Genomic DNA, 22,716 nt, shown 5'->3' with positions numbered 1-22,716 from the left:
TCTAGTGTCACAACAGACTAGCATTGCAACTAAATTACAGCATGCATGAATCAAGTGAAAATACAGGTTAGCTGTAGCTTGCAGATCAGTCCGAGAAATTGCATTCACCAACAATAGGAAGGCAAAAAACTAAGAGTCTCTTTCTGGCATTTTCATTAAACACGTCTTGCAGTTCTCATTCAAATATTACGTGATATATTCGAATAGATAAACCTGGGTATATCACAATCTAGTGAGAGCCACCTATCCTCATGTAACTCTGAAAACTGAAACTTTGAAATGAATGGAATTAAGGTGGGGACCCCCCCCCCCTGCTGGTGAACATTTTAAAAAAAATCTAGCGAGAGCTAACTATGTTAAACAACACCTAAAGCCCAGAGGTTTGCATAATTGTGGTGTTCTTCCGCCTTCATGATGCGGTCTCCTCCTACACGAGCCCCGAGGTATCACCGGTTTCTTAGCAGGCCCACCCCCTTCGTAGCGGAGTAAACAGCAAAGGGCCAGCGACCCGGGTTATCGATGATGGGCGATGCTGAGGACTTGCTTCAAGGAGTGAGTAAGTTATTCTCCACCATGTAATTTCACGGAGCAGAGGATGTAATATTTTGTACCATGAGGTAACTTCATAAATTTTGAAGTATTAGCCAATAGCTGAGGCGTGCCTTGCACATGCCAGCTTAATAGCACCTAGCTAGGGGTTTTTGATATTGGTTTTTTGTTTATACCATCATGCAGCAAAGTCCAATCAAAAGCCTTTAGTGCTTTATAAGCCAAATCTAAAAGCTAGAAAAGGCCCAAACACACATCTCCTAAATCTAAAATGCGAGCACATGTGAGTTGTACAATTAACATAGCTCCCTCTTGTCCTGCACCCACCCGGCTTCGTTACACACTTTGCACTCACTTAGATTCTTTATACATTTTGGGCCAAGGCCCATTATTCCGCCGTCCGAACTACAGGATAGCGGTAGCAACAGTGTGAGAGAGCTCTGAACATAAGTACAAGGACTACATTGCACGAGCTTGGGGCTAGAGTGGGTTCAGTACGTGCTGGAATTGAGGATTATAGAGTTTTGACGGCGAGAATCAGGGCGGACTTTAGGCCAGGTGAGAACCCCTTGGACTCAAGGAGCTCAAATGACTCTGGGTCTTGACCGTCCGGCAACTTCCAGTCGAAATGGTACATCATGTTGGCCAGTGTGAGCTCCACGAGGCGTGTACCAAATGCGGTTCCAGGGCAACCCCTCCTTCCAGCGCCAAACGGTATGAACTGAGGGTCCTTGCCACTGTAGTCGATGACCGTTCCCAGGAACCTCTCTGGTCGAAACTCTGTGGCGTTCTCCCATGATTCGTTGTCCCTCCCAATTGCCCACGCGTTGATCAGCACCCGGCTCCTGGCCTGGATATCGTAGCCGTGCAGCCGAGTGTCCTGAATGGTCTCGCGTGGGGTTAAGAGTGGCACCGGCGGGTGTAGCCGCAGCGCTTCTTTAATGGCCGCATGTAGCATGCTCATCTTCCCCAGATCCTCCTCATGGACACCTCCGTGCGCCTGTGCAACCTGTCTGACCTCTGCTTGGACCTTCTCCATCTCTCTTGGATTCTTCATTAGCTCGGCCATCGCCCATTCTATTGTCTTATATGGCGTGTCTGTTCCCGCTAGGAACATGTCCTGCAATACAAAAAAATCCATGTTAACACTATATACAGATAATAAAGATGGTATGCAGTCTCTTCGGCAGAGGCTCCCTAAGACTAGCCCCAATAAGAGTATCATAGCTAGTATCATGCATGCTATGTAGGCAAAAAATTTATATGGCACATCAATTAATGAGGAGAGAGGTGAGACTAGTATCATAGGTAGATACCGTATCATAGCACGTAAAACTAGAAATTTTAGTGGCAAATATATCATGTACACATATTTGCATTGAGATTCTACAAACATTAAATATAATAGAACTATGATACTAATTCATGATACTATGCATTGTAGACGTTGTATCATAAACTAGTATCATATATATAATACTAATCTATGATACTTCTTATTGTGACTAGTCTAAAAACAACATAGCTAATGGTGCGAGTAGGTAATGGTGGTGTACGTGGACCAATCATTGTTTTTGTGATGGCTTACCAAGATAAGGGCCTTGACATCGATCCGGTCCAACTTAAACCCGTGATCACCATCCTTGAGGATGGACAACAAGTCGTCGAGGAGGTCGGGAGCCTCACCGTCGTTTCCTCCCCGAATCCTCTCATGCTCCGCGAGTATCGTGTTAAGAATACTGTCGAGCTTTTTCGCCGTCCTCTTCACCCTCGCGTCGAGCCCGGTTGCCCAATCCACCCACCAGAGCCAGGGGAACATGTCGCTGATGGCAATCACACCGAGCAGGCCACTTACCTCTTTCATGACATCATGGATCATCCCTGGCTCCATTCCACCAAGCTTGTATCCGAACGACGCCCTAGAGATCACGGTGTTGGTTAGGTCGACGATTAACTCCGTCACGTTGACACCTTCGTCCTCCCGGACGGCGCCGCTCGCTAAGGCGCGGATCCGTTCCACAAAGGACGCGACCTCCTCCTTGCGGACCGTGTGGAAGGAGTCCACACGCTTGGCGCTGAGGAGGTGCACCACGGCGATGCGGCGGAGCTGTCTCCACCGGTCGCCGTAGGGGCTGAAGGCGATGTCCCGGCAGCCGTAGAGCGTGCCGCGGGCGGTGTACTGCTGCGGGCGGCTGCAGAAGACGTGGTCCTGGGCCCTGAGCACGGCCTCGGCCATGGGCGCCGAGGAGACCACGAGGGTGGGCACGGAGCCGAGGCGAAGAAGGAAGAGCGGGCCATGTCTCTGGGCCAGTGCCTGCAGCCTCCGGTGGAGGTGGCCGCTGCCGAGCTGGTGCAGGTTGCCGATTACGGGCAGCGCTGGAGGCGACGGCGGCGCGTTACGGTTGCCGCCCTTGCCTTTAACGATGACGAGGATGAAGAAGCAGGAAACCACGAATAGTAGAGAGAGGGCTAGTGTGGAATCGAGCTGATCTAAAGAAGCCATGAGCAGTAGCAGAGCCTACGTACGTTATGCAACACACTTACACTGAGCATTGACAGAGTGCGTGTGGAAGTCGTCACTTGGCTATCAACATGCCGAGAGGCGATAAGGTAATGCAGGTGCGTGTGTCCACAGTCCACAAGAAAAGAAGATCGTGTGATCGAAACGTACGTGGTTGTACGCCTCAAGAATTAATCGGCACCGTTATTTCCCGATGCATGCTAGCGAAAATAAGGAGTGGTGGTGACATTTCCGATCATGTGGCGCGCACGTCAGGACGAGGGCGACGAGATTTGAGGAAGTTTTACTGAAGCGTCTAACTCTCGTAAGAGGCTGTGCATATATATGGTGTATATTGATTGCTCGGCGCAGATATTTACATGGTCTGGTTTACAACTAGGCCACACAACCAGTGATTTTGATTACGTAACAACCAGTTGAATATAATTGCGTTTCTTTCATCAGATTGGCCTTATGGTTAAACTGGCTAGAGGATGCAATTTTATATGGTATGAGAGCTACAAGGTCATGGATTCAAATCCTAGACAATGCAGTATTTAAAACAAATATTTGTGGCTTCTCTAAAAAGAATCCAAAAATACATGGCTAAGACCTGTGCGAGATCTAAAAATAAAGGCTCACCGGCATAAACATGGGGAGGTGTTAAATATAACTAGATGAAACCCCGCGCGCTGTGAACATGTGAGGAACCTCTTGAAAAACATTCTCCCGTATTAGTCAATGCAGCATGTGAAAAAAGTACTCACATAACTACAATTATATGAAATATTGCATACTGTAATCAAATGTCCCGTAAAGAAGACTAATTTGGTCACATGTTCGAAGCTAAGTCTTAAGAGAAACTACTTAGGATTGCTATTATCTCAAGATGTGTTCAAGTGCACATTGTGTACTTAAGAACTCCAAAGAGTTGTTATTGAACTATGTAAGGGCTGAATATCCGACACTCAAACTTAGATACTGTACTGTTGTTCATAATAGAATAAAGACTCGAGCAAAGAGAGACCAAAAAGAATGTTAAGTGTTCAACTAAAACTCCCGCAAAAGAAATGCTGAAGTGAAACATCCTTGAAAGGTTTCACTGAACGGCAGAAAGCTTTCACTGAGCATCTCTATGGTGGCCAGTGTCGTTGCCTGATGTGTCGGCTGCCTCTGAGCGCGAGGGTATGGACATGATCATGGCTGGGACGCTTGACCTTGAGAAGGATGGTGATGTCGACTCGTCAGTTTCGCTCTCGCCTGGGTTCGGTAGGCAGGCAGGTGGTTCCTATAGGTGAATGGGTTGCTAAGTTAGGGGTGTTGACACCTGTGCCCGAAGATGTTGTTGCGAGAGAGATTTGCGTTTTCCTTGCCACCTTGGCTGCTTCCTACCCTAGGTGTGATAGTCCAAGATCAGCCTTTGGGAATGACAAATCTAACGAGTGTCGAAACAAGAAGACGGGTGCTACAGCAAAGGCATCTGCAGTGGCTTGATGGTTGCCCCCTTTGCCCGTGTCTGTCCTTATCGGCGCGGTGTAGGTGTGTCATGTCTGGAATGTTTGTTCAACCAGGCTAGGGTTTACAAGAGTCCTAGTAGAATTCGTAGTTGATGCGGGTCCAGCTTGTTGAGTCCTTGCGCTGATCCATCTTCATAATCTGCACAGGGTATAGCAATGTCGGGTACCCAAAGGGTTATGCCCACATCACCATCTTCAAGAGGGATCAATGCATAAACCTTGCCAGGCCTGCCATCGATGGCACCATGACGCCAGACGGCATCACTGCCATGCGCGAGTCCATCATCCTGCGTTCTTTGTTGATATCCCAATGCACGATGCCGCCAGGACTCTTCGCCGTAGATGGTAGATGACACGTTGCTCCACCTTGGTCCCCACGCGAGAAACATGCGGAGACTAGCGCCTAGCCACCAAGCTGTCCACACGTCCGTCCAGCTGATGAATGGCTCCAAAGATGATGCCCCCCAAGGGGGTAACAACGCGTACGTCGCCATCATCCGGTCTAGGAGGCCTCCATAATGCCTCCAACAAGGGCTACGACATCCACGGACATCACCGTCAATGGTGGCCTCCCCCGGGTGAAACAATGGAGCGAGAGACGTCCCCACCAACGCCCCCACCGAGGAATATGACACACACGGCCGCCGCCGTGGATGGTTGCATCCTCACCCACTTCAGTAGATGTACCAGCGTCTCCCCCTCACCATGGAAGGTGGAGGTCACATCGTTGCTTGACCGGCACCATGGCCACGTACATGCAGTCCTAAAGCTCTGTGTGGGATCCGAGGATCCCCCACCCATGGCCCAACCCCCCCCACCCACTGATAGAGAAGGACGTCACCGCCATGTTGGGAGCCGCTGCCCCAGCGTCCATGTGGAAAGGGTGGCGCATCGATCTCCACCTAGTAGGCCGACAAGCACACTGGCACGCCGCTGTGACCCTTCAGGCCCGACGGGACAAGATCAGGCCCAGCACCATGCCGTCGCTGCTGACCAACTGCCACCGTAGCAGATATGCTATCGCTAACCACAACCATCGTTGGACTCGAAGCGGGCGCCATTCTCCATCCCCATGGTTGTGCCCTGGCCGGCACCTCGCCGCCGCCGTGTCGCGTTGGCTTTGCCCGGCCACACCGGAGCCTGAGTGGTGGAGAGAGGGGGTTGCCCCGGGGCGGTGCGGCACCGCCGCCCGAGGGTTAGTGTTGAGAGGGGCCGCGCCGCCTAGGGGTTAGGGTTGAGAGGGGTTGAGTTTGTGCACACTTGCGTAAATTATGTAAGGTTCTTTTCCTATAGCGTGAGCAGGTTCATACACCACCACCACATGCCACTGTAATTCGGAAATATTATCTGGCAGACAGCATATATGAGCCTGCTCCTGCTAGCGCTATTTTCCTCTGCTTAATTTTATTCTGATAGCTCCAGAGTAAATTTGACATTCGACTCTCTAATGAACTTCTGCTTATCAGGACGGGGCAGACCACTACGTACGGTTCCTGTCTGCAAGAAAAGACCACGAGGAAGGACTCCGTAGTGGTATACACAGGGGAAACGTGCACGCACCTAGTGGACCTGCATTGGTAGTTTTACACAACCCACCGCCTCCGCTAGTACGTCCTGATTCCGATCACAACTCTTGGCGAATCCACCGTTTTTTATCGTTCCCGCAGGCAGGCGGCCAGCACTCAAACCCTAGCCCCGCAAATCCGTCTCTGCCGATCCACGGCCATGGCGGACTGGATGATGCTCGACCGCTTCGTGTTCCGCAGGGACGACGATCCGTCCTTCCTGGACGACGAGGCCGTGCCCTGTGCCTGCGGCACTACTTCCCAGGGCGACACCTTCCGCGTCGCCTTCTGCATCGTCGATCCCCCGTGCGTCTCGCGGCTCTACCTCCAGTGGCCAGGCGTCCCAAAGGAAGGTTCTTCGTGCGACCTCGTGGCGGTGCACCGCAACCTCCTCTTGCTCCGGCTCACCTCCGGCCCCGTGGAGAAGGACGGGTCCCTGGTTCACCCGCAGGACTACTTCCTCTGCGAAGCACGACCCCCCTCCTCAGCGGACCAGCCGCCCCTGCAGCTCCACCGGATCCCCGTCTGCACCATACCGTTGGTTTTCCATCTCGCGGATGGGAGGGCGCGAACTGCGCCGCGCCCGTTCAATCTTCACGCGGTTGGTATCCTCAGCCACGGCGAGGACTTCGCCGTCGCACAGCTGTGCGTAACTAAACCCCAACGGCCTGGCAGGGTAGCAGCTGACCTCTGCGTGCTCCGCTCCAACGTTAACCGTTCCGATCACAGCTGGGAGGTCGAGCAGCATCTACCCATCACCTACGACCGCGTCGAACTGTATCAGATGGAACGGTGGAGAACCGACATCGTCGTCCCGTTCGAGAAGCTGCTGTGCTGGGTCAACTACAGCCTAGGAGCTATTCTTTTCTGCGAGGTTTTGGAAGAAAGGCCTGCCATCACATATCTTCCTTTACCTGCTCGTGGCAAACCTGGCGAATCAGATCCGCATCATACGCATGACCAAATCAAGTGCCGCTGCTGCTGCGTGTGCACCACCCAAGACGGCCACGAGCTTATGTACATCAACATTGGACATGAGGGTACAAATCTTGTTGGTCCTTTGAGTGCTACTACTGGTTTCACCGGACATATTTTGAGGAAGGAAGAGAGCGGTCGCATGGAGTGGGACAAGATTTTCGCCATTAGATCTAATCAACTCTGGTTTACTGACGACTTCCCACGGGAACCTCTGATTTTTCCTCTTGCGAACGTGGTCAAGCCAGATGTGATATACTTTCTCATGTCCGAGGAGGCAATGTGTGGAGTTAACAAGGTTTATGTGGTTTCTTTTGATATCAATGCCAACGCAGTGCTGATTCTTCCATATATTATAGACGACCTAGAGGGAAAAGATGCGGACTTTGTCCAGCAAAAGTCCTATCTACTCGACCCATTTCTCGCTTCCGAGCTTCCAAGGTTTTTGGGGAATATTTCCTCGGAGCATAGTATGACGCAACACTAGAGAAAAGCGAGAAGACCACTACCAGAAGAGGATCAGGCAAACAAGTCTCAGTTGCTTTAGCTTCAGCATCTTACTATCCTAAACTTGCGGTGTAGTAGTCTGTTTGTAGCATGATCAGTGTGGCTTCAATGGATCAATTTTATATATGACCTTGTTATGGTGGGGGTGTACTGAATTCCACTCTTTTCAGTACCAAGCTGTGGTTACTGCTGGGACATGTGAGAAATGATACTCTTTTTCTGTGTTATGTTAGACTCCTGCTCGTTAGATGATCATATTTCAGATATACATTTTTGCTCATGTGTATCGTTTATAGTTGCTTCATTGGTCTAATTATCCAAGAGGAGAAAATTCAGTAATTTATAAACTCTAGGGCAGCTATATAGCTGACCTTTTACCTTTGAAGGGCGGTCAACTTGCCAAACCTCACTTTTTACATTCAACATTTTATACAGTTTTTTGTTTACCTGATTTTTGTACAATTTCTGAGATCACTACTGGTTGTTTTATAGAGATCCAAATAAGTAAGTACTCAAAGTATTTCGAGAAATATCTTACTATTTTGCTGTAACACATAATGGGTCCCAAGCAAGGGTAGAGGTCTAAAGGACGGTTGTGATGTACGGTTCTTTCTGGGCTCAATATCTAGCTTACCTCAACTTTCTTAAGACGAAATATCTTATTGTTCACAGTTCTTGTTATCTAAGGTTGACAATTAGTAAGGAAACATATAAAAGTTGAACACTATCATACACATCGTTTGAAAAATCTATTCAATACTATTTTCATGTGATCAATTCAAACATTTGGAATAGAATACTTTCTAAATGTAATATACTGAAAATTCAGTCCCAAAATTCACATCATAAGTATCTACTAGTTGGGTATACAGGTAGTGATAAACCCACTCTTCAATATGATGGCAGATCCTTACATGTCGTCCTTCTCTAGGTTTTTCACTTGTTTCAGTCAGATTCTCAATAATTTCGTCAAAGAACTAAAGTTTCTTCTCAAAATATCTAGATGATGGAGAAAGGTCTGCGCAAATATATACGATTCAGTAAAATTTTCTTCATCTTGAATGGAATTTAAATAACATGTTTGACACCGTCCATGTGGACTGTCAGACCATCTCCAACGCGGCTGACCAAATAGAACATAAAAGGTGTCCTATTTGGTCCGTTTGGGTGGCCGCCCGGACGTGGAAGGAGAGGCCGGAATCCGCCTGCCCGTTTGGGTCGCGTGCTCCACCCAACACAGCTATCCATTTGGCCAGGGTGGGTCCAAACAGTTTCACATTTGGCCATCCAACAATTTGGCAAATTAGGGACACAAATATTTTTTATAAATAGAAAAAATACATACAACGGTTCAAAAATTATTATAGAAATAGATTGTCAAATAATTACGTAACATAGCACGTGAATTCAGAGGTCTTATCGATGACGTTCTCGAAGAAGAACTCATCTCCACTATCCACCATGATCTGCAGACAAAATGGCTACAAGTTTAAGTTAAGATAAACTGGGCCGCCCATTTCTTCGAAAACCTTGCGGGCGGAAGAAGCCACGGAGGACCAAGGCACGGCCACCGACGGTGGTTTTGGTGACGCACACGCTGCGATTTGCGTCGCGGAACTCGGGATGGTCGAAACGGCGATCTGGAATAGGTAGCCGAAGGTAGGTGACCAGAGGTTTTTCTTGGAACACGTTGCAGAACAGGACGCCTCCCACGCCGTAGTTGACCCAGCATAGATGGTTGTCGAAGGCGACCACGGCGTCGGTTGTCCACCTCCATAGATCGTCTGATTCATTCTCTTGGTAATTGACTGGTAGATGCTCCTGGACGTCCCACCTGTGATCATCGGAATCGCCTACCTTGGAGCGGAGCACGCACAGGTCGGCCTCGCTCCTCTCCCACTGGCGGGGCCTGGTTAGGCCGAGCTGCGCCATGGCGAACTCATCCTCGCCTCGGCGCAGGATGCCGACGGGGTCCATGTCGCCGAACATGAGCCTGGTAATTATCGGTTTGCCTTGCGTGGCACGCACGAGGGCCACCGGCAGCTCGCACATGGGGATGTTCCGGAGCTGCAGCGGCGGCGGCGAGTCGGACGGCGAAGCCCTGCAGATGAAGTGGTCGTGCTGGGAGAGCATAAAGTAGGGATCGCCGTCGGGTACTTGGGGATCGTCGGGGATGAGCCTGAAGAGGAGGAGGTCGCGGTGCGCCGCGAGGAGAATGCACGAAGAACTGATTTTGTTTGGGTCTCGCCCGTGCCCGGCCGGCCAACGCAGGTAGAAGCGGGAGATGGCCGGGGGCTGGGCGACGTGGAGGGCGATGGTGAAGGGGCTGCCGAGGAAGGTGCCGCTGGCGGTGAAGGGCGCGATGTCGATGCCCGGGAAAGACTCGTCGTTGTCCCTACGGAACACGAAGCGCTCGAGCATCATCCAGCTGGGGGCCATGGCTGGCTAGCGTGGATCGCGCGGCGGCGGTTTTGCGGTTTGGGTGATGGCTGCGGGATCTCAAGCAAAGGGGATCGCGGCGTGTGCTGCCTGTTGTTTCCACTCGACGTCTCGCAAGGAAACTGCGGGAAGGAAGAGACCCTAGCTGGAGAATCAAAGGAGCGCGGTCATGAAAGTTGCCAGAAAAACACCTCCACGAGATCGAAGAGGGTGCGTTTCCTTCTTTGTTTCTTTCCGGCCGCTAGCCAGCTCGCGCGCGCGTGATTAGATCGATGGATCAAAACGGGTTGTTTCCAAATTCCAGTGGCTAATTCACGGGTTGTGTCTATAACCAAAAAAATCACATATCTAAATACATAAATATCTGGACAAAAATGAGATACTTATTTTTATACGGAGAGAATATGTATGTTCACAAGTCACGCGATAGCCGGCGCGCGGCAGTGCGCCCATAGACTTGTACTTATAGAGCCAGCCAGCTAGTCAGGTTTGAAGTGAAATCCAAACGGAGGAAGAAGATGATATTCCGGTGGTGCTTCTTTCCCTATCTGCGCAAAAATCCTATGAGACCAGGTCTATCACCCCAGAAGGATAGACCCATCCCGGGAGCTGACACCTGTACGTTATAATCTCAAAGCACTCTCCAATTAATTTTAATTACGGATCTGTTATTCCTGATTCTTAGCCTTTATTTCCGTCTAATAATCTAGCATTACATGGAACGGTTGCTCGATCAATATCAGCCTTTATTTCGACGCCCTCACACTCCTTCATTCCCGTGTTGGTTCCAGTATTCTAACCATGCCAAACATATAACATAGAGCTTGGTTGAGTTGCCGGCGGCCGTGCGAGTGCGCAGACAGGCAAAGCCATACTTCCCTGTGGTGACAACGGAGGCAACAGCGAGGCAAATCGGCTAGTCGGCGATGTACCTGATGGCGGTGGAGCAGCTGGCCGGCGCGGTGGCTGCACGCCGGCAGCTAGGCGACGCTATTTTCTGAATGCTTGTGTTGATGAATTGGATACGTTTCTGAATGCTTGCATTGATGGAAAAGTAGAGACGTTCAGATTATGTATATCCGGATGTACTATCAAGTATATCAAATCATCTTAAGTGTTCAACACTCATTGTCAATATAGAAGTGGAATGTGTCGAGTGAGGTCTGTTTCTGCAAGTAACTGACTTAGTAGTGCAAAAGGTGTAGAAGGATTTCAAAAGCTTCAGAAGACATATATGTTCAGCTCGTGAATCTTAGTTTGGCTGATTGCCCACAGAACATGTACTAAAAATTGATATATTTTTTTGACCTGAACAGCAGGAGCTCTGCTTGTATTCATTAAAGAAGAGGGAATTCTGTACATGCCTAAAACAGGCAGGGAAAAAACAACAAAAGCAAAGAAACAAGGTCACAAGCCTTGCAGGCTCTCAATTACAAGAGAAAGGCAGCCGCCACCTGATTCACATCGTCTCTGATCCGGTGAGTAAGCTCAGCCGCCGATAGCTCATTACCCTCAAACACTCGCCGACCCCTCTCTTTCCAGATATGCCACACAGCATAGCAGGCCTGCCTAATTGTGCCTTTCCTCTGCGTCTTAGGGACACAAAACTGAATCTTACTCCACCAGCTTCTAATAGATGATGCCTGGGAGCAGGCGCTTGCCAACGGCGCATTGGCAGAGGCGGACGACAACGCTGCCCACACCTCTTTTGAGTAGGAACAACCGATCGCCAGATGAGCTGCTGTTTCCGGCTCTTGATCACACAAGCTACAAATGGCGTTGCAAGGCAGGCCTCTTCTCAACATCCTGTCTGCCGTCCAATTCCTGTTACGCAACATCAACCATAGGAAGAATTTAACCTTTCCCTCGACCTTAGCTTGCCACACTTTCTCCAGATGAGGCTGCAACAGGCGCCCGTGAAACTGGAAGTCATAGGCCGATTTTGCAGAGTAGTTCCCATCAGAACATGGCATCCAAACAATACTATCTTGTTCATCAGACAACTGAACTTCATCAACTTTTTCCCATAACTGCAGAAACTGGTGCAACTCTTCCTCAGTTGAGATTCTGTAAAGACCTCGTAGCCATCGGCCATTATCGAGTGCCTGCTTGACTGAAAGAGATTTCCCTCTGGCTAGACGCACAAGGGAAGGAGCCATTTCGGCAGGCGCCTCCCCATTTAGCCACCGATCTGTCCAAAACTTGGCCTTCTCTCCATTGCCAAGTGAGATCTTGGTGCAGGCAGCAAAGAGATGCCTCTCCTTAGAGTCACTAGGCAGTGCCATGCCCTTCCATGGCCGATCATCGTCATCCCAGGAAAACCATTGCCAACGAAGACGAAGGGCGCGACCAAACGAGTCTAAATCCTTTATTCCCAGGCCACCAAACTTTTTAGGGGTGCAGACAGCCTTCCAACTGACCAAACAATGACCACCCTTGGCCTCTTCATCACCTTTCCACAGGAAGCTTCTACGTATCTTGTCTATCTTTTTAATCGCCCAAGCATTCAGGTCAAAACTCGTCAGGAAGTAGGTTAGAGTGGATGTTAGCACTGAATTGATGAGGATCAACCTCCCTGTCCTTGTAAGCATTTTCCCCTTCCATGGTTGTAACTTACTAGCAATTCTATCAATTAATCTTTGCAGATCTGCTCTAGACGGCTTCCTAAAACCAAGAGGAAGGCCAAGGTATTGACAAGGAAAATTCCCAGCCTTCCCATCAAAAACATTCAACACCTCAGAAATGTCAATGTTGCTGCACCAAATGGGGAACACCACACATTTATTTAGATTAACCTTGAGCCCAGAGATAGCCCCAAAAGCCTGAAGAATACTCGTAGTGACCACCATATCATCTTTAACTGGATTGAGGAACAATGCTGCATCATCAGCGTAAAAACTTGCCCGGGTCTTGGCAGATCTCATAGCCAAAGGAGAGAGCAGCCCCACCTCAGTAGCTTTGAGGAAAAACTTTTGCAGCGGCTCCATCATAAGGATGAACAACAAAGGAGATAAAGGGTCTCCTTGCCTGAGGCCCCGCTTGTGTCTGATAGGTTTTCCCGGAATTCCATTAAGCAAAATCTTAGAAGAAGAAGATGCAAACAGCAAGGAAATCAAGTCACACCATCGCTGCCCAAAACCAAAGCCCTTCAAAACCTCCAAGGCATAGCTCCAATATACTGAGTCAAATGCCTTCGCAATATCAAGCTTGAGGAACAAAAACGGCACCTTTTTGCAATGAGCCTCTTTAATTACATTCTTGACATACATGAAATTATCTTGAATGGACCTTGACTTCACAAAAGCACTTTGGTTTGCAGAGACCAACTTCTTTAGCTCAGGCCCAAGCCTGACTGCGAGCAGTTTACAAACAATCTTGCCGATGCTATGCATAAGGCTAATTGGCCTGTAGTCACTAGCGGAAACAGCGCCATCCTTCTTTGGGAGTAGCACAACGTGTGCAGAGTTGAGGAGATGCCAATAATTCCCTTTGAGCAAATGCAGCTGCTGCAAGGCCTGCACAAGGTCTTCCTTTATTAGCTCCCAGCATTCCTTGAAAAAGACCCCCACAAACCCATCTGGGCCAGGCGCCTTCTCGCCATGCATGTCCATTACTGCAGCCTTGATTTCTTCTTCAGAAAACTGTGCGTCCAAGTGAGAGAGATTCAGCGTTGGCAGCCCCAAAAAGCCCCAGTTCAGGCATAAGTTTCTTTGCTCTTCTTTACCAATTAGGTTCTTAAAGTGCTCAAAAAGGATGCCAGCCTTCGCTGCATGGTCGCTTACGACCCCAAGACTGCCAGCTAAAGTTGGAATATGGTTCTTTCGTCGCCTACCATTGGCCCTTAAGTGGAAGAATTTAGAGTTTGCATCACCCGCTTTGATCCAAAGCATTCTTGATCTTTGTCTCCACTTCACTCTTTCAATTGCAGCCCAACCCAGCAATCTTTCCTTCAAAAAGGTTCGCAGTTGCTTCTCATCAGAGGAAAGACTACGACTTTCCTGAGCAACATCCAGCTGGAAAATAACCTCGTGCGCCACATCAGCTTTAAGCCTCAAATCCTGAGTTCTTTTCCGATCCCATCTCTTCAGAGCCTTTGCAGTTCTCTCAAGCTTGATATGCAAGCGTTTAATTGCATCCTGGGAGTGAACCGGCTTGCTCCAAGCCTCTTGCACAACATCAAAATTGATATATTTGTTTACATGTATTGATAAGAAAATTCACTCAATAAAAAAAGTAAAGAATGACAGGAGCTCCGTCCTATTGCATTTGCCCCTGGTTCCTTCATATCTGGCTGATGCATGACTAAAACATGTGTGACCCGTCAAACCGTGTGGTACTAGTTCCTTCACTGAAATCCAGTCGCCGACTAGTGGATGGTGTTGTGTTATGCCCATGAGCTTGAAGTAATAGACTTGTAAATTCTCCTTGGATAGGTGGAGCTAGAAATGGATAATCACCGAATGTCATGGCTGCAGCTGAGGATGGAGCTACATTATCAAAATAAGCAGCCGAGTGCAACGACCCCTGATGAAATAAAGAGGGAGAAAATAAGTTATATGTCCAGGCAAAACTGAAATGTAGTACATATATTTTCTGATAAGCTTACAGTAAATTCTGAAGGTCCACCCGAATGTATAAATTCTGAAGGTCTAGCTACATGTGTTGGCAGTTCCATTGTATGTGAAAGTGTTGTATTTCCTGTACCTTCCCCTGCATCACGTTTTTTCATGTATATATGCATCTATGAAATCATAGACATAATAAATTATTCAGAGCTAGATAAATAAGTAGAAGACATACCTTTCTTTTTTCCACCTTTAGCTTTTCCTTTCTTTGGTCCCTCAAGTGGATCTTTTGATCGCTTTTTTGATGGTCCTTTTTTACGAACAGGAGCTTGAATTGACACCACTGTATTTTCAGCATCTTCATTAAATTCGGCGTCACATTCTACGTCCTCGTTATCCTCCAAGCTCACCTTACTAAGTAACTCACATGCTTCAGAAGCCAACTTATCAATACCCTCGTCTAGGTGTCGAAGAACCTCCTTTGATGGTTTACACTTCAATGCAAGAGATATCATCTTTCGAGATACATGTGCAAAGAGGAATTCTAAGCTTTCATTTCCCCTTGGCTTAGAACTAAAGATATCTTGTTTTGCATATTTTGTCCATCTGTTCAGTATGTATTGGCTTGGCAAGGTGATAATATTGCAAGAAGTGAACACTTTGTGAGCGTGCTTGCATAGGATACCTACAAGATTCAAAGAAGCTCATAATGTAGATCTAAGAAGCTCATAATTGAAAAGGTGATGTACAGAGCATTTATGCATACCTACACATCCATACAACTTGCATGAACAAGATATATCCAATGTTGTTGGGTTAAGAACCACTATGGCTTCTTTGTCCTCACGGAAAAAAGATGTTACTTTGTAAGTGTTAGTTGTAGTTTCACTCAACAGCAGAGTGCATGACAAAGTAAACTGCCTCTGGAATTCTTCTTCAAAAAAAGAATATAGTGTCCGCGTGTATGACGCAGCTGCTGCCTTCAACAAAGGATGTCTACGTATGCAGAGAACTGGATCTGAATGACGAGACTTAAAGTCTTCATACTTCTCCTTCCGGCGAAGACGAACAACACACTTGTCAATTTTTTCTAGCAATTCCGAAAGCGAGAGTCTTCCACGAAATGTTTTCTTGAAGACATTGTTCATCCCTTCACTCCTCTGGGTTGATGTCATGTCTCCACTAAATGAATATCTCCTATAAACAGTGGCCCACTTCTCACGAAACTTGAACATATTATTAATCCAAGAATTCTCCTGAAGGTTGTATTTAGCCAACAAATCTTGCCATTTCATCTCAAAATGTGCCACTGACCTATCTTCATATACACACTCTTTGAGTTCCGGAAGAAATAGTGGAGTGTTGGAGATAACATGACTGAGATGCTTAGCTGCATTCTGGTATAAATGCCATAAACAAAGAAGATGGATTGTGATTGCAAATACATTTCCAATTGCCTTTATAATTGCTGCACACTGATCAGTAAAAATGGTTTCTAGCTCCTTGCCGGACATTGCTTGCAGGAAGGTCCTAAAAAGCCACTCAAAAGACTATGTACTTTCGTTGAATAGCAGTGTTGCACCAAAAAGAATGGTCTGCTTGTGATGGTTAACACCGAGAAGCGGAGCAAAGGGCATATTAAACTTATTTGTTGAAAATGTGGTATCAAAAGAAACAACATCTCCGAAGGAAGAATAATCCATTATTGATTGTCCATCAGCCCAGAAGAAATTAGCTATCCTACCATCCTCTTTATCTAAATCCACTGCATAAAAGAATGAAGGGTCTTCAGCTTGTTTGTTCTTCAAATACCCCAAAAGAGTTTGTGCATCTTTGGTTTCTAAATACTTCATGCGACTCAGTTCTTATGTAATTATTGGAATCCATTTCTAAGAAAGGCACATTTTCAGCTCCACCACACCATTCTTCATAAAAGTTGTATATTTCAGATGGTCGAATTCCGGCAGTCCGCATTTGGTTGATCATATGCTTATCAGCATCTATCAGTTGTCGTTGGGACCTTAGCATGTGTGACTTATCTGGAGTTACCATAGGATGGTTATGTTCAAGGATAACTTTCTGAATATTCCAAATGCCCTCTCGAGTGATACGGAACTGAACACGAGCCTTGCAAGACGTCCTAGTAACAGCTTGTTCTTTCCTGGTCTCATGTGTGCTATGTTTATCCTTCACACCATCCTTACTGCAAACTAAATATCTGGCAGATATAGTATCATCTGCTCTAGTTTTTTTGTGTGTCCACCTGATACTAAATCCTTTTGTTTTGGCATATGCATTATAGAACTTGTATGCCTCTTCTTCAGACTGAAAACACATTCCTTCTACTGGCACATTCTGACATGAAGATGCATTTGGATGATCCTGCTAAACACATGGAATACACCAATGTCATCATCCAACTAGCATAGTTACTTCACAAAATTCAATACATTTTTTCTATACCTCTACACTGTATGTCTTACCTTAGTCGGACAATTTCCATCTCTTGTATAACCATCGGCGAACTCTAAGTTGGGGTCATGATTCAGCATGTTGCTCGTGCCATTGTCTTTCCTCGGTGCCATAGGCGCACTGCTGCAATCACCCATTGTCGTATTTAGCAATTCATGCACAATGTTGGCATGTGTGGTCGCCTCCAGCCCATGTCCAGTTGTGTGATTCATATGCATAGTCTGAACAAATGCCATATGTTCTTCTTGACTTCGAAACTGCATAGCCTGAACAAATGACTTATTTCATCAGAGAACTAATGCTACGAGAGTTTAATCTAGCATCAGATTACTAAAACCAATCACCAACTTAGCAACAGACTATGGAGATGCATAGATACGTATCTTATGTATTCTTTCATACTGACCATAAGAGGAGTAGTCCTTGACAGACAGGGACCTGTGATCGGCATTTGCATTGCCTGTGTGGAGTTTGCCGCCATGACCGGTGTTGGATTTACGGCCATGACCGGCGGCGGTCTTATTGAGCAGCTCGGTGCATCTTCTCGCGTCGCCATCGTCGACGAGAAAGAGTTGTACTGTCCTGCGCCGGCACTGCCAACGAGGTCTTGCCGTGCGGCCGCCATGGACGAGAGACGAGGTCAACAAGAGAATCCCTAAGCTCGTAGTTATCTCTGATATTGAGCAACCGTTCCATGTAATGCTAGATTATTAGACGGAAATAAAGGCTAAGAATCAGGAATAACAGATCCGTAATTAAAATTAATTGGAGAGTGCTTTGAGATTATAACGTACAGGTGTCAGCTCCCGGGATGGGTCTATCCTTCTGGGGTGATAGACCTGGTCTCATAGGATTTTTCTCCAGCATGGACGGCCTAGATGAGAAATGCCACGGATTGCTGACATGGCGGGAGGGTCTATTCTGGTTGTGCTAATAAACAAAAGGCGGCCCAAACGAGGCAACTCCTAATTAATAGCAATTGATTGATTGCAGAGGCTGGCTGGTGGAATTAGTGTGAGATATGTCACTGACTCTTTGCCTCCAATCTCTCCACGTTCTCTTCCTTCCTTTGTACTAGTACGCCGTGACCACATGAATACGACAAGTACGTGGTAGGAGTATTTTGGTTGGTTTGATCCTCCCTCCACATGAATATATGTCTAGTACGTTGTGAAAAAACGGTGACTGACCGACTGGACAATGAGCAGAGAGACGACGCGCGGTGACCGATCGGAGTTATATTGTTCATGATTTCGGGACTTTGAGCAGTCAGTGTCACTAGCTGGTAACACCATCCAGTTTGAATGCCACGTCAGTTTTGACTTTTTGACAAATTCGAAACAAAATCCAGTGGAAATTAAGTTGCCATGACAACAGATGAAAATCCAATAGAAACTTATGTTTCATCAAAGGTAACAAAAATTAAGAATAATTACAGTAAGTATAGGAGCACTAGACAGCTGAAGCTGTACAAACGTATAAAACCATATTCATTTAGCATGCTAATCTCGATGATGGACAATAACCACCTTGTTGCCGTGAAAGCCAAGTGCACTACGTCCATAGCATTCACCTCAACATTTCGTTCAATCTATTGGGAACTTCATTCATTACAGATCATCACGTGTCAGGCAAGAAAATTCATTTGAATATTCTGTAGCTCAATAAAGATGAAGCAAAATTCCATACATGTAGACAGAAAAAATGTAGCTCAAAAATCAAAACATCAGAGCTCATGTTTTTCCCCTTCTACTACGTGTGTGTTCTTGACTCAACAGCTGGATGGCAGTACATTGGCAACTCGACGGATTGATCCATTGAAGCTAGATCATTTTCTGCTTCCTTTCTCTTGGATGCAGCTACATTAACACAGCAACAGCCGGATGCCGTAGCCGGTCGAGTGATGGCTGAATCGTGCGGAGCCATGCCGCGGGAGACCAGGCCACGTCAACCTCCGCTGCCTGCACATATATACCAGCAATATTTAGCAAATCGGTGGATCTCTTCAAGTCTAGCTATCCAAACAGTCTGCTGATACACAGACATAAGAAACAACAAAGGGCAGGTTTGAACAAGCAAAGCTTCAGCTAAATACTGCATGTGCCAGGGAGGTAATGCGCCATAGAGATGCTTCCCTCCAAGATCGGTGTATTTGGAACTGCTCTCCCTTTCAATATGCACAACCGTAATAACCAAGTGAGGCATAGAGGAACAGATGAAGATTTACCATGCGCATTTTAGCAACAAATTGCAAAGGGAGACGTAATATCATCAAAGTAAAAAAAAATGTTCAGATCTGTTGCGTACCTCGTGAGCTCCGTCTATCAGATAGTACTGATACCGGACCACTTAATTGATTGGAGAAGTGAGACCGGAATGCAGACATATGGTAGAGGAGACTGTCTGCTAACGCAACAATAAACACCTGAAATTAAATTCCAGTCATAACAGAGTTCAATAAATCATGAACACACAAAACCATGATCTCTGAAACAGGTTTACTATGTTGGAAGATAAACTTACAAGCCCCCAGTTATATGAACCAAGGGAGTCATGTGGCCCTTCAGGAGATACTACGTACGTTGCTGAGTTCAATCTCCACTCTCATTAAATTCCATATAGATACAAGTTCATTGAGGGTGCATATATTAATAAGTAGCTCTAGTTTCAGACCTAAAACAACTTGATAGAAGTTGAGTTTAAAATTTCCATATGTAGATATCGAAGGCTCGACGATTAAATACAGGTCACTGTAACTTTCCACACAATAACGCTGCATCTGCACTGATGCATACTGGAGAGAGACAAGGCACTCACCACAAGATGACCCAGCTGTCCTTTACCATTCCGTTGTATGGTGCTCTAAGAGTAGTCGCAATATGTACCAAAGCCATAGCATATGGACAAACAGATCCCCATGACAAATAGCAATGTACTCCAAATACTGCATGGTTTATTATCCAGTTAACATTTGATACAGACGAGTCAACAACGAAAGTTTGATTATTTAGATAATTCCAACCTCTGCATGACATGACAAGCATATCAAAAGTTAAATTAATGAAGACTCAAGATGATAAATTGTTTTTACTGAATGCGGTGAGATGCAATTGTTTCCAATGTAAGGTTTGCAGTACCTAGAGAAGCTTAGATCACGTGCAAGAGGGTGTGCAAATATAACAACAGGTGGTGACCAATATAAAACTTTTATGTATAGGAAATGTTGTATTCCAAATGCATCCATTGAGCAGAGAATTTTTTGTGTAGGAAAAAGCCCAGAACCTCAATGAAGAAGAGGATAAGTGGATGCTATGCACTGACTTTAACATATAATGTGAGGTTAAAACTGTATACAATCTCAACACTATTTTTCCATTGCTATATTACAGAAAACACACTATTCCGTGCACACAACATTACCATGTACTGCAGCGAGGGTCATATCATCTGAGTAACCACCATTATTTTAAAACCCAGTGACTAAAACGTGCAGGCCTTGCCGGAAATCAACAACATGCATCTAAAATAAATTTGTATTAGCAACAGTACATGCTAAAATAAAAGTGTATAAAGATCAAGAGCTGAGAGTTTATTTCATTGGAGAAGACATGCTAAAGTAGACATTTACCATCATACAACTTCCCCCTAAAGAGGAAGTCTTCGCACAAGTTGCAAATTCCACTGAACAAGGCTGCTACATCAGGCCCACCTCTCTCCTACATGAGGGAAACTGTTGGCTGCTCCATGTACTGCTACAGCGCCGCGTATGGCTAACACTAACTGGCAAAAGAAGCCTCGGCGCTTCGCCCGTCCTTCACGTGCCTGCATGCCATCATGTGACCAAGTGAACATCATCACCATAATTCATACACGCTCATGTGCTCGATGGCCGGGGCATAAGTACAACCAATCACAGAGCAAATGGAAGCTAGAGAACTAAAGGCGTGAGTCAATAGCTCACCAGAGAGCATGTAGCAGAGGCTGAGCGTCATTTAAGCCACACCGAGAAGGTAGCCGAAGCCAGGGGCCACCCGACCCTACAACCACACGGGGAGCATGGGAGGCCTCGTTTAGCCCCAAATTAAAAAACACCACTGCCAGAGCAACACCGCATATCCGATCAGCAAGTAAGTCGGAGGGCCTGGAAACATACAAGTTAAACAACACTAATTAGAGGGAGAAGATAAACTCACTATCATGTAATTAAATAATCATAAATTCAGTATCTTCTTCTTGATGCTTCCTCACAAGTGACAACATGCCTAGAATTTGGTAGAGAGGAAAGAACAAGTACTACCCAAGTCCATAGGACTTGAGCAACCTTAATGATGGGAGCATCACGACAGTGGGACAATTGACCATTGTAAATAATAAAGCATAATAGTGATGTCGATCACAACAACATACCACATACACATGGTAATCACGAAAGCATAGGAAGAACACTAATGAAACACATGCTTTCGATAGGAGCATCATGTCATCATCCATGTCATGTCAGACTAAAAATAGAGCACATACCTTTATCCTTGGTCATGCCAGAGATGGATGCAGATTGCAAGGAAGTTTCATTTATAAAACAACTTCCTCTCCACAAATGTTAAAACTTTGTTGAAACCCGGATCATCCAAGAGCATTAAGTTTACAATTCTTCTCTGACTGAGTCAATTTTATTTAGTACTGTAAAAAATAGTATAAGCATAAGTAGGAGACCGATGAAACGAATGAACAACAGAGTACAAGTAATTTAGCTACCTGTAGAAGACCATGAGGGGAAAATTTCTCCTCATCGTCAACAACTCAACATAAATTTCCATTGGCTGCATGGAAACAAATGATAGATGAAAGAAATTAGAATTCTGACAGCAATCTTCAGGTATATTCAATTGTTACAATATACAGTCTAACCCCTCCAAGTTCATTTGTTTTAATCAAGATAGTAACAAGAAATATAAGATTATAGACGTAAAGAGAAAAATATATACAAGACTACAAACCAAGAATAAAACTACTGACAACAAATAACAGGCAGACACACTAGCATCTACTAGGCAGTAATATGATTTTAAGTCTTCATAACAAACACATATCCACACTTTTTCAATACATTAAGAAAAATTGCATATGTATGTCACCAAACACCCAAGAACAGCAAGATCAACCAATGACCAAATCATATCACCACCACTAAAAATCTAAAGCAGCATCTCATCGGCTCGCTCGCTAGATCCAAGCACAACCTTGGCTGAATGACCAGAATCTCACTTTAACCATGGAGACGAAAAGAGGCCGCTGATGCTGGAGGGAAACTCGCCATCACCACACAACAACAAGGCTAGAGGTTATCTGTCAAAGCGAAAGGAGCAGTGTCGGATTGCCAAACCCTGCATGCAACAATAGTATTCTATGAGCGCACACAAACTTCCACAGCTCAGTGGCGGCACATGACAACAAGTATATACAAGACAATTCAAGAAAACCGCCAATTATGATCTTCAGTAGATAAAGAAAAGCAAAATGATGCTGGTTCAATGCTTCAAGATGTATATGATTATTGCAATTCGTGTGATCCACATATATATATGACAAAAAATGCCTATTGGAACATAGTCTTTTCATGAGGACCA

The 22,716-nt window shown here is 46.0% G+C and overlaps 3 protein-coding genes across 3 annotated transcripts; all 3 read right to left on the bottom strand.

The window, feature by feature from the left end:
• Window positions 1-833: 833 nt before the first annotated feature.
• Window positions 834-3,147, bottom strand: LOC124707320 (cytochrome P450 71A1-like). The gene is made up of 2 exons (XM_047238976.1): window positions 2,138-3,147; window positions 834-1,669 (listed from the first exon to the last, which is right to left on the bottom strand). The coding sequence occupies exons 1-2, from the start codon at window positions 3,050-3,052 to the stop codon at window positions 1,064-1,066; spliced, it is 1,521 nt and encodes a 506-aa protein (XP_047094932.1). The 5' UTR covers window positions 3,053-3,147; the 3' UTR covers window positions 834-1,063.
• Window positions 3,148-14,758: 11,611 nt separating this feature from the next.
• Window positions 14,759-15,829, bottom strand: LOC124705532 (protein FAR1-RELATED SEQUENCE 9-like). The gene is made up of 2 exons (XM_047237234.1): window positions 15,384-15,829; window positions 14,759-15,302 (listed from the first exon to the last, which is right to left on the bottom strand). The coding sequence occupies exons 1-2, from the start codon at window positions 15,790-15,792 to the stop codon at window positions 14,818-14,820; spliced, it is 894 nt and encodes a 297-aa protein (XP_047093190.1). The 5' UTR covers window positions 15,793-15,829; the 3' UTR covers window positions 14,759-14,817.
• Window positions 15,830-16,405: 576 nt separating this feature from the next.
• LOC124648450 (protein FAR1-RELATED SEQUENCE 5-like) lies at window positions 16,406-17,202 on the bottom strand. The gene is made up of 2 exons (XM_047188219.1): window positions 17,101-17,202; window positions 16,406-16,999 (listed from the first exon to the last, which is right to left on the bottom strand). Exons 1-2 carry the CDS (start codon window positions 17,200-17,202, stop codon window positions 16,406-16,408), a joined length of 696 nt encoding a protein of 231 aa, XP_047044175.1.
• Between the last annotated feature and the right edge of the window lie 5,514 nt (window positions 17,203-22,716).

This window comes from Lolium rigidum, chromosome 4 (assembly GCF_022539505.1).
Source record: "Lolium rigidum isolate FL_2022 chromosome 4, APGP_CSIRO_Lrig_0.1, whole genome shotgun sequence".
Taxonomy (NCBI): Eukaryota; Viridiplantae; Streptophyta; class Magnoliopsida; order Poales; family Poaceae; genus Lolium; species Lolium rigidum.
The sequence above is the reverse complement of the archived record's forward strand: the minus strand, read 5'-3'. Positions and strand labels throughout refer to the sequence as shown.